This window comes from Apodemus sylvaticus, chromosome 9 (genome assembly GCF_947179515.1).
Source record: "Apodemus sylvaticus chromosome 9, mApoSyl1.1, whole genome shotgun sequence".
In the NCBI taxonomy this organism is placed as follows: Eukaryota; Metazoa; Chordata; class Mammalia; order Rodentia; family Muridae; genus Apodemus; species Apodemus sylvaticus.
In genome coordinates, this window is record NC_067480.1 from 67,358,001 (window position 1) to 67,370,971 (window position 12,971).

General features: G+C 35.7%; 1 protein-coding gene across 1 annotated transcript in view; it reads left to right on the forward strand.

Moving 5' to 3' along the window:
* Col5a2 (collagen type V alpha 2 chain) overlaps positions 1 to 12,971 on the forward strand; it is a 137,458-nt gene that overhangs the window by 72,272 nt on the left and 52,215 nt on the right. Inside the window, exons 3-7 of the mRNA XM_052192725.1 lie at positions 675 to 688; positions 2,013 to 2,045; positions 3,065 to 3,097; positions 4,476 to 4,529; positions 10,184 to 10,294. Coding sequence (XP_052048685.1) covers positions 675 to 688; positions 2,013 to 2,045; positions 3,065 to 3,097; positions 4,476 to 4,529; positions 10,184 to 10,294 — 245 coding nt within the window. The remainder of the gene's footprint in view (positions 1 to 674; positions 689 to 2,012; positions 2,046 to 3,064; positions 3,098 to 4,475; positions 4,530 to 10,183; positions 10,295 to 12,971) is intronic.

The window sequence follows — 12,971 nt, forward strand, 5'->3', positions numbered from 1 at the left end:
AAGAAAAAAAACCAGAAACAAACCAAATAACTCCTTGTAGGGAACGTAATGGTGCTAAAATGGACTGTGCTGGGATTCATGAAATGGGTTTCTGGTTTGAAAATAGGAAAACTACTTTCATGCAACAATTTGTTTGATTAAAATATCTATAACTGTATGCAGACAAGAAAAAAAGAATATGGAAACATTATAAGGTGCCTGTTATTATTTGCTTATTTATGAAAAAGAACATAATAATATGCGTGAAACCAATAATAGTGGCAGGAATCAGGAACAGGGAACAGAGAACAGGATATGAAGAAGATGTCCTTGCAGCATTGGGCACAATACATTTTGCATTTGAACTAAATTACTCAATACATAAAAAAATATTACAAATAACAGGGAGCATTCAATGAAATAATTCATGATAAAATGCCTAGTGCTATAGTTTTGCCAATACTATAACTCTATGAATGTTATGAAGAAAATTATGATTATGTGTGACTATTACAATATATGAATTATTTTTATTGGACTTGAATCTGGATAGTTTTTGAGCTCTGCCATGCTGGTGAGGTAACATGTTTGTGTTGAAAGCTACATCCATAGGAAATATACGGTTGAAAGCATTATGCAGGATGTTTTTTCATAGATGTTTCTCAATATTAATGACTTTTTTTTTATTTTTATAGGTAGAGGAAGAAAGGTGAGTTTTGATTATTAGCATGATTCCTTTTTCATAGGCAAAATTCTTTCTGAGACTATCTGCATAGCATTGTGCTCTGAAATGTATGGAAACAGCTTAAATGTCAATCATAGATGCCACTCACCCATTGATATTCAAGCATATTCACTGTAGTTCTTTTTTAATAATGTGAAAGTTTAGGAATATAGCAGTGTGGATTTGATTAGATAAATGAAAGTGCATAAAAATGGGACATGTCAGAATGTTAACTCTGGCTATATCCAGATTGTTGAGTGAGATAAGGTCTTCTGAGTATTTCGTTTGCTTCCAAAATTCCCTATTGCCCACAGATTTGAGTTTATAATTAGGTGAAATAATAATTATGCATATATAATAATATATGCATTTATTCCCCAGTCCTTGCTCTTAGAATATATGTGTTGAATGCATACTTCATTTTCCCAGTTGCTTAATGGAATACAACATTTTCTAATGTGTTAATTGATATTAATGCATTAATAATGATAGGTTCAAGAAGATGATCAAGGAAGGAAAATAGGTTGACACAATGATGCCATTAAGGAGATCAAAGGAAGACAAATACTGAGGCAGATAACACCAAATAGTATATGAGGAAATACACCTCAGACCACACAATCACAAAACCAGTATATACACTTCAAGAATCTGTAGTTCTACTATTCGAACAGCAAACCACATATGTCTGCTTTGCTTGCTGTGCCTGCACTGAGGCATGTACAACGGCCTAGCAGTGTCTACCTATGCAGTTCACGTTCTCCCCCTCAGAGACTGGGGATGTACACAACGAGAACATCTGCACCATTTGCTCAGATAAGACAAGTATATTTACCTTCAGGTACTCTTGACATTTGTTATGAAACAGGTGACAAGAGTTGTGTTTGATATTCCTGAAAACACTGTCACTTAGGATGTGTGTGAAATGCACTTATTCACCTCTGAGTTTCTCTTGTGATTTGAATCTTTAGGGAGATGTTTCAGTTATGTTCTGTCTTTATATCTTTTCCCCTGACCATTTAAAAATTTTAGTCAATTCTTCGCTATTGATGTAATGGAAAATGAAGTAAAACAAAACTTTGCTCATTTCATGTGCTAGATTTGTTTTATGTCCTTTAGATGAGTAGAAATTTTATCCACAAATAATGTCTCACTGAATGCCTTGATTATTGAACATTAACTTTTTGTTCTCAAGGTTAACATTTCTTAGAAATTCCCAGTGTTTTCCATAGCCTAATGTGACATGTTATTTCTCTAAATACTTTATATTTTCTAATTGACATTTTTTTCTTTAAAAAAATCTTCCTAGGGACAAAAAGGAGAACCAGGATTAGTGCCTGTTGTAAGTATATGTGTATTTCTATGTTACATTATATATATATATGTATATATACATATATATATATACATATGTATATCACAAACATGACTATAGGAGTTGTATATTATCACTTTCTCTCAAAAAGAAAGTTATTCTATAATGAAAAATTTTGATATAACATGAATAAGATAAAATACAATATTATTTGATACAATATTCTACCACATTAAATTATATAGTCAAATGATTGATAATACAAAATCATGATTTTATACTATTTAATGTATCACATGTATATATACTGTCAGTTAATATTAGTGTTCTTGGTTTAATGTTCTATAATTTTAGAAACGTGTTATACTTTGATCCTGATTGAAATTCCACGTTAATAAAACCTCCTTAGGGTGTATTTATTCTTCTAGGTAAGCAGAAGGTTCACCATGGAATTGCTATCATATCAACCCACAGATTTTATGTCAGTTTTTATCAATCTGTTAAGGGAAAAGAGTACACAGTTAATTATTTGGTATTATACACATTTTTACTTTACCTTTAAATTCCATTTTTTTACTCAATTTTCTTGAAAAGTAAACACTTCTTATAGTTTCCCCTTTTCATGTTTGATATATCTTGGATTCCAAATATTTGACATTTATTAAGCCATATAATTCTATGAGATTATTTCATACACACCATTTGCATTTGAGTCTTCATGTAAATTGTCACTTGGAGAAGCTTAGTACATGGAGAATATATAATCAGTTCAAAGCCACACAGTTGTCTTGAAGGTGAAACTTTGGGTGTAGTGCCCTCGTCTTCAGTATGGATGTATCAGTCTCCATTGCAAATATTACATTCCTATGTTAAAGCTCAAACTAGGTGACATTTTAGCTCATAAGGCAGAGGGAATACAACTGGTTAAGAATATCTATATTCTTAAAAAGATTCAGTGTGTTTTTGTTTTGGTTCATCATACTACTGAATTTTCCAAGTCTTTGTGTAACACTTTGCCTTAACAAATGTCCTTGTTTGGTGTTTAGGTAACGGGCATACGCGGTCGTCCAGGACCTGCAGTAAGTATTTTTCTCCAGTATTTGTTGTGCATACTGAGCATCATTGTTGACAAGGCATACACGTGAAAACTGCAGGGCACAGAAGAGTGCTTGACCTTCCAAAATATTTCACTTCAGACTATCTTCAGATTTAGACTTTGTATTTTGAAGCAATACATGACATACAAGGGCCAATTTCATCCTGATAAACTTTATTTTTCCTTATGTTTACATGGTTAATTTTATATTGATGTTGTTCTTTTAATGAGAGCATATTTGTGTGCTGACTGGTTAAAAGAGATTCATTTACTTAAGTAATATATTGCAATAGAATTTGAGAAATTATATGCTAGCATGAGAAATTTTTGGCTTTGCCTGAAGATTAATTATCTTGAACTTATGTTATCAACAGCATTTTTTAGGTAACTAATGACTAATACATATACACAAGATTTAAATCTCAAAAACCCATCAGATCTTTTGAAGTAAAACACTAACAGGACTCTAACAGACTCATTTTAGGCCATTGTAAGTTTCTGCATTTACACAGTGTTGTTGAGCAGGACATGGCATCAAGACTTTTCAGGAGGCTGAGGCAAGAGGATTCTTAGAGCCAAGGAGTTTCAGGGCTGGTCTGCAAAACAACTTAATAGAAAATCAAATAAAAGAACAGGAACAATGCTGTTTGTTGAAACAAATAATAATTTTGTAATAAAATACTTGTAAGTAGAACAGAAACTGTGACAATTATAATTTGAGACATTATAAGTAGATTATATTTATGTATATGTATGTGTATGTGTATGTGTATGTATATGTATATGATGTATATGTGTATGTGTATGTGTATGTGTATATGTATATGTATATACAACAAAAATAATACATTCAGTCATCTAGTGAATACATGAAGTGACAGAAAATTGACAGCAGCAAGAGACCAATGATGACTGACCTGGAGCACTGTGCACCTGTTTGAATGCACATATTTTTATCAGATAATTGATAATTTAGTGTCCACACTTTTATATGAGTCTCCACACCTGAACTCTTTTTCTGTGTTTAGATCTTAAAGGCCAAGAATTTACATTATGAGAAGTCCATGAAAATGGTGCTTAAAAAATTCACAATTACTAGTTATGCTAATATGTTTAGCTACACAGCATCTTTCTTCGTGTGTCATCTAATTCTTTATAGATCTTCAAAAGATCTTCAAACTTCACTCTTAAAGGTCTCTGCCCTTTTGTGTATAAAGCATTCACATGCACAGACTTTGTTGTCTAGTCTTCCACTGCCCTAAATTGAAATGTGATGTTTCTGTGTCAATGTTCTTATATCAATTGAACCCTTTAAAATCATTCATAAATGTTTATGTGCATAATCCTAATTTATGCTCTAGGGACCCCCAGGATCACAAGGACCAAGAGGTGATCGAGGCCCTAAAGGAAGACCTGTAAGTTGGCAGCTATACTCCCCCAACTCCCAAAATAAATCAAATGAGCTGATTTGAACCTTCTACCTTGAGGCACTATTACAATAATTTCCACACAAAATTAAAATCATGAAATGATCTTACAGCTGTCCAAATTCAGAGGAAATTATTGCATGAAAATTATTGCTCACTGTTTACTAGAGAGATAGCATAAATGCAATCAATCACTTATTCTTTATAAGGTCAAATTAAAATCATTTTGACTAAAGAAACATGGTTAATGTATTGTGGTGAAATCAGAAATTATCATTCATGAATTCATTGTTTTTAATAGCTGAGTAGTATTCCATAGTGTAAATATACCATATTTTCTGTATCCATTACTCCACTGAGAGACATCTGGATTCTTTCCTACTTCTGGCTATTATAAATAGGACTGCTATGAATACGTATCCTTATTACATACTGGGGAATCCTCTGGGTATATGCCCATGAGTTGTAGAGTGAGGTCCTCTGGTAGTATCATGCCCATTTTCTGAGGAACCACCAGACTGATTTCCAGTGTGGTTGTACCAGCTTGCAACCCCACCAGCAGTGGAGGAGTGTTCCTCTTTCTCCACATCCTCACCAGTACCTGTTTTCTTCTGAGTTTTTGATCTTAGTCATTCTGACTGGTGTGAGGTTGAATCTCAGGGTTGTTTTGATTTGCATCCTGATGACTAAGGATGCTGAACATTTCTTTAGGTGCTTTTCCGCCACTCAATATTCCTTAGGTGAAAAGTCTTTGTTTAGCTTTGTACCCCATTTTTAATAGGGTTATTTGGCTCTCTGGAGTCTACCTTCTTGAGTTCTTTGTATATCTTGGATATAAGCTCTCTGTCGGATGTACAGATCTTTTCCCAATTTGTTGGTTGCTATTTTGTCCTTTTGACAATGTCCTTTGCCTTACAAAAACTTTGTAATTTTATTCATTGATAAATAATGAGAAGAGTCTGTAGTCAAGGTAAAATACCTGAACTCTCTATCTTTTAGTTAGCTGTGGAAATACACAAATGGATAGAGGAAAAAGACATTGTTAATGAGCAAAATTTACTTTCCTGTGGTTACACAGAAATTTTATTTCCTAGGAAGAATTATTTTCTTTCCTTGCTATAGTTGCTGTAGAGAACTAAAGCATGACATCATCCAGTCACTGTAAAGACTCCTTATCTACTTGCATACAAGCTATATTATTGTCTTCTTATAATTATATTTTTCTTATGCTTCACTCTAAAATCGAATGTATTTCATATTTTTAATGATTGGATTAATTTTTTGTGGCTATTATTATCCCATATTTAGATTAGAAACATTTTGCATCATTCAATTTTTAATCTCTAAATGTACCTACTAAAATTTAATTCTCAATGGAAATTTAGCTGTTCAAATATGTTTTTGTCAATACATAAGTGGAAGAAATTCAGAAGCAAGGGGGCAATGCATGTCTTACATGAGTAGAATATGTTTTAGGTAACACTGTTATGAACACTTGCTTCTAGTGTCCTTAAAAGGCATCTACACATTTCACCAAGGATAGAACACTTTTGCAATGGATCTGTCATTAAGGATGGAATTTACAGGCCTATAGGTGAATGACAGTGCCCGAAGCAAGTTGGGACTATTTGTGGAGGAAGAAATTATATTCTCTCATTCTACTGCACACTCTCTATTGCTGTCCCACTGAGCTACTTCACAGTAATTTAAAAGCTTTTATCTCTTCAGGTGTCACTAGAGAATGAAAATGACAGGCAGAAGGTGAATTCTATAGGGTGGAATCTGGTTGATTACACAGAAAACATATTTTACCAATGTACTTGTACATTATATGTATTTGATGACACTGCCCAATGTATATATGGAAGTTACTATGGAAATAATGATTGCAGATTGAGAATTTCTGGTTATAAAACAATGAATTTAATCCCTAACCCCTCTCCACCCCTTTTTTATTTCATAGCAAGGTAGTTGTTTCCTATCTTAGTCCCATACTAAAGAATGTTGATTATATATAATTCTGTGTTTGGGCATAAAAATAGTGGAGAACAGCTATTTAAAAGAGCATAGGGCAACTGCTACTGCAAGTGACTTCTTCGTCTTCTTCTTCTTCTTCCTCTTCCTCTTCTTCTTCCTCTTCCTCCTCCTCCTTCCAACTCTCCCCTGTCCACAAATTCCCTCCTCTGTTTCATTCAGAAAATAGCAGGCCTTCCAGTGATATCATCTGGACACAGCATGACAAAAAAAGACTAGGCATAACCCCTCATAACCTGACTGAATAACGTAACCTGGTAGGATAAAAAAATGTCCTACAATCAGGCAAGAGTCAGATGCGTTCACTCTTACTGGTAGGAGTTCAAAAACAACAGAAAACCCCCAGTTAAACAGCCACAGCATGTATGCAAACGTCCCATTAAGGCCTTGTGGTTGCTGCTTTTAGATTCTTTGAGCCTGGGCAAGAGAGATGGCTCAGCAGTTAAGAGCACTGATTGCTCTTCCAGAGGTTCTGAGTTCAGTTCCCAGCAACCACATGCTGACTCACAACTATCTGTAATGGGATTTGATTCCCTCTTCTGGTGTGTCTGAAGACAGCTACAGTGTACTCATCATAAATATAAGACAAATAAATAAAACCTTTAGATTCTTTGAGCCCCTGTGAGCCCTGTTTAGTTGATTCTGTAGATTCTGTTCTACTGGTGTCCTTGATATCCTTCTGCCTCCCACAATCCTTCCTACCCCTTTCTTGTATGAATACATTCCTCCGATAGTTCTAGCAGTGGTGAGGTATGCCATGGCAGGTTAAAAATTAACATTCCTTAACTAATTTCTTCTGATTTGTAGCTTTTGCTGATTGCCCAGGTATAAATATCATCACTAATTTCAAGCTACAAGCTTATCACAGAATACTGATCGATATTTTGATTCATGACACAATACTCCTTGGAGATATTTGCTGGATCGAGGTGTTTACTGTCACAATAAGGAGTGCTGTAAAAATCATTCCAGTTTCTAGTATTATCAAACAATACAGATGATTTACATCATGCAGTATGGTTTCTCAACCTTAACACTATAAAAGTTTTTAACCAGATAACTCCTTCTATGTTGTGGGACTGTTGTTAGCTCTATCTACCAGATGGCAGTAGCAACCCTCATTTCTTTTCCAATTGTTGCAAATAAAAATTACTTGATGCTGCCAAATCTAGGCAACATTGTACTGGATTGAGAAGTACTAATTATATAGAAACTCATGAAGCCAGTGACCACCGCAATTATCTCATCAAAAGTCCCTGGTTTAGAGTGTATTATTCAAGTTGTTTAATACTCAAAGGTCTTTGGTTTAGAGTGCATTATTATCCAGGTTACTTCATGTTGACAAACTAGTCACTTATCTGGAAATGAACAGTCAATGGTATGTTAAGTACAAATTGCAAGTGACACCTACGGAATCATCTGTGCAGTGAAACAAGCACCAGTAATTGCAGTTGTGACATTCCATAATGTATCCATGGTCATGGTTATATGTGCATGTCTTTGTGCAATCAAACTGCCTAACCCTTGGCAGGAGGTACAAGAAGAAAGGAGGAGTGGCCCCTTGTTCTGGAAAGACTCAGTGAAGCAGTATTCGGCAAAACCAGAACCGGGAAGTGGGAAGGGGTGGGTGGGAGGACAGGGGAAGAGAAAGGGGCTTATGGGACTTTCGGGAAGTGGGGGGCTAGAAAGAGGGAAATCATTTGAAATGTAAATAAAAAATTATATCGAATAAAAAAAAAAGTTCTTGTGAAGTATGTAACTTTTCTTCATGTGAATGTTTAAAGTTTGCCACCTAGTGGTTATCCACAAGTATTTTTATGCAGAGTGCTGGCTGAGAGTATTCTGGGGGATGGAAGAAAAGGGATGATACACAGAACATTTGCTTAGCTTAACACAAAATTTATATAATTAAGTTTAATTGGAAATATAAAGTATATTTTAATGTAGTCCCAATTATAGCTCATTTTAATTTTTATCAGTTAAATGTCTGCATGTTTTTCTTATTCTCATTAAATTGTTTACTTTCATTTTGTTTTAGAAGAATTTCATAAATGTTTATTAATTTAAATTTCAAATTGTGTTAGACTAACACACAATGGATATTTAAAGGCAACTCCAGGAGACCATAGAAGAGACCGAACCAGACCCAGCTTGGTATCTGATTCATCTTAACTGATGAATACGTTAGCAGTTTAGAGAATTAAACTAACCAGATCTCTTTCTGTTCATTTTGTTCAACAAATATTTTTCTGTTTATTTTGGAAATGATTTTGGAGTTAACATTTTGTTTCTTACCTTTTTCTGTGTAATAATAGTTATCATTTAGTAGTTCAATTGGGGGAGGGGGCAGGAGAACTATGAAAAAGTTCAAGTACTACTCCGTTGTTCTAGTGTAGAAGTAAAAGCAGTCCTCACACTGTGGGATCCTGGAGCTCGAGTCAGTAGCTGGAATCAGCTTGCTCAAGCATACAGAAAGAGCTTAGTGAATTGCCAGTGGTTTAGGGGCAAGAAGGAGGTTGGTTTTTAAAATATAAGAATGTTTTTCAAGAAATTGTGTTTTGAATTTTCTGGGCTAACTTTTCTACCTTAATACAAAGACATAAATGTTCTTTGGCCCACGACTGAAAGACATGGATGCTTGACTATAGCAAAGTATGATTAACCATCTTCTTCAGCTTGTCCCAGCCTTCTTACCTGTACTATTGGTCCTGACTGTGGGCCAAGAGAGCTTCCCTTTTGTCTAAGAATTAGAAGCTTCCATTATTTTTAAACACCATCATACTGCTTTACTTAACCTCCACGTTTAATGATAAAAGTGAAACCAGCTGATGAGTCCTGTGTTCTCTTTCCTATCAGAGCTTAAGACTTTTAAGATTAACACACACACACACACACACACACACACACATGCCTGATGGGAATGATGAATCTGAGAGATGTACATGGCTATCTCCCAAGCTGTCCTCAGAATGTGGGTTAGGAGAAGGGTGGGGCCAGTCAGCAAGGCTTATTGCTCATCCTCTGAGAACTAGATTCTGCTGGATCACAGTGCCGTGCCTCTGAATTCTCATTGGTCTGGTTGACCACTTGGGTGAGAAGGAAAATAAAATGTGCCAGACTTAAAGTATAGAAGAGTGAAATGTGCAAATGTTATCCACAATATTGGAGGGCAACCATGCACCAGATATTCTGCAAGTCTTGTGCACTTTGGAAGATGAAATGGACCCTCAAACTCTACCGAGGTCCTTTACACTTTCGCATAAGATAGGGTGGACTCAGGTGAAGCAGGATCTTTTATAGTTAACTGTAACAAATTGTAACAAGACAGATGAGTGAATTTAGAACCTGTTTTTAAAATTCATGTGAGCAGTGAAATGTCACCAAACAACACTCATTCTAAATGCTGCTAAGGTGAAATGATTTTCTAATTATTCTAAGGTTTCATACTTCAAGAAAAATTCTTACCATTACTACATCTCCATAGTAGAAGCTTTGGCCAGTGTTGAGATTGTTGTAATTATCATTACTGCAATTTAAAACTGTGTGCATTTAGCTTTCTACTGACACATTTTAAGATGGTTCTAATGACATCTGGTTTTCTTTCCTAGGGTCCTCGTGGTCCTCAGGGAATTGATGGAGAGCCAGGTGTTCCTGGTCAACCAGGTGCTCCTGGGCCTCCGGGGCACCCCTCTCACCCAGGACCTGATGGCATGAGCAGGGTGAGTTGTGTGTTCTGGTTAGTGTAACAATTAGGTTATATGCAAATAATTAATCCATTCTTATGGTGTTAGACTGTATCAGTTCAGAAGTTGATGGCTTACTCTAAAACCTGTATAGTAAATGAAGACCTCCTGTGAACAACAGTGAAACTGATAAATCCATGACAGATTGTCGAAAAAACACAAAGTATTATTTTCTGAGGGCTTGTATCAAATTGTTTGTCTTTACTCCAAAACTTTTTTTTCCTAGTTGACCAAGACACTATCCACACAAAGAACTAAAGAACACACATTTTTGTCCTGCTGTTTCCCAGAGTACAAAAACACTGACAAAAATCAAGCCTGTATCCTCCTGGGAGAGGACGCTTGTCTATGATGATGGAAAGAGCAGGAAGTTGTACATACTCTTGGTGTTGACCTTTTTATCACCATGACAAATGCTGACAAGACACAGTTTAAACAAGAAAGGATTTGTTTTAGTTCACAGTGTGAGAAGTTTCTATCCATGGCTGCTGGCTCCATCTTTTCTATGTCTGTGCTAGGGCAGAGCATTATGGTCTAATGTGGGGAGAGCAAATATTTACCTCCTCCATGGCCAGCAAGAAGACAAATAAAGGAAACGGTTTGGGAAAAGACATAGGTCCCAAGAACATGCCCCCAGTGACTAATTTTATTCAACTAGACTTCACTTTGTGAGTGTTTCTTCATCTCCCATCAGTGGATGGATTCATTGACCAGGCAGTTCCATGGACAAGTTACTTCCCAACAGTCCACTTGTGAACATTATGCTGGGGACCAAAATTTTGTTGTTTTATACTTATTTATTTTTGAGATGTCCCCTACCCCTTGCCAGTTGCAGATTTCCATTCATTCTTATGGCCATCTGGCCTTCTTTCCTGTCCTTCCCCACACCTGATCTTGAAACCACCCCCATTCCTCTTCCCATCCTCTCTCCTACCCAGTCTCCTTCCTCCATCTGCCTCCTATGATATTTCATTATGCCTTCTAAGTGAGAGTCAAGCTTCCTCACTTGTGCCTTCTTTCTTGTTTAGCTTCTTTGGGTCTGTGGAGCAGAATGTGGGTAACCTGTATTTTATGGATAATATCCATTCATAAGTGAGTATATATCATACATGTCCATTTGAGTCTAGGATACCTCACTCAGGATGATATTCTCAAGTTCCACCAATTAGCCTAAAAAAATTCATGATCTTTTTATTTTTAACAGCGGAATGGTATTCCATTGTGTAGGTGTACCACATTTTCTTTATCCATTCTCCAACTGAGGGACAACTAAGATGTTTTCATTTTCTGGTTATTTTGAATAAAGCTTCTAAGAACATAGTTGAGCAAGTGGGGGGAACCAAGATTTTAACACATGCCTTTTGAGTCTGTTGGGGAGCCAAAGCTAAACCATAACCAGATTACAAATATTCCTTAAATTATTATTATTATTATTATTATTATTATTATTACTTTTCCAAGACAGGGTTTCTCTGTATAGCCCTGGATGTCTGGAACTCACTCTGTAGACCAGGCTGACCTCGAACTCAGAAATCCACCTGCCTCTGCCTCCCAGGTGCTGGGATTAAAGGCATGCGCCACCCCTGCCTGGCTTTCCTTAAATGTTAATATCTTACTTAAATCAAATAAAATGCTTTGTTCTGTCTACTCAATTGAACTCTTGGTGACTGCATATGCATTCTACTTAGGAGTATATTACATAGTACAAGGGAACTTCTGGAGTCTGAAGATTATTAGTGTTTTATAACTGTTCATGCATTTGCTTCTAATTGAAGAATGAATTGTAGGTTTATTTTTTGAACAATAGAGATATTTCCCCACTATAATCTGTAAACTAATGAAGCAGCTGAAATATAGATGAACAATTTTGTTCAGTTTAATTGCCAGAGTATTTTAAAGGCCATAGAGAATAGGGAAAGCTGTTTCCAATTCTTGGAACAAGCAGAAATTGCTCGAAATGATCATGGAACGTTTGTCAACTTACATTAAGTCATTTTTTAGGTTACTTTGCATGAATAAATAAAGAATACTATTTACTTAAACTGGAATCTGGCATCTTTAGGATAAATATTTAAAAATACATTCCTTAAGCTTTGTTCTGATATTAGCATGTCCCAGGGATGGGAGGAAGCCAGATGAAGATCTCAGAATCCATAGCTGGCAACTGTATTCTTGTCAGGCAACCCTTGCTTTTGTCTGGTACCAGACATATTTTGCAGCAGTTCTTTTCTAAACCAGTATACTTACAAAATGCTCTGGGAGAAAATGGTCCATCAAAACTGCACACAATGAAAAACAGCTATTTTTTCTTATGTGCTAATTACAATTGTTTAAAATAGCTGTTAGAAGTGTCTTGTTTGAGCATGGCAGAGAAGAATAGATACAGAAAATGTGGTACATTTACACAATGGAGTACTACTCAGCTATTAAAAACAATGGTTTCATAAAATTCTTAGGAAAATGGATGGAACTAGAAAATATCATCCTGAGTGAGCTACCCAATCACAAACATGGTTTGCACTCACTGATCAGTGGATATTAGCCCAAAAGCTTGGAATACACAAGATACAATTCACAGACCACATGAAACACATGAAGAAGGAAGACCAAAGTGTGGGTCCTTTGGTCCTTCTCAGAACGGGGATCAAAATAG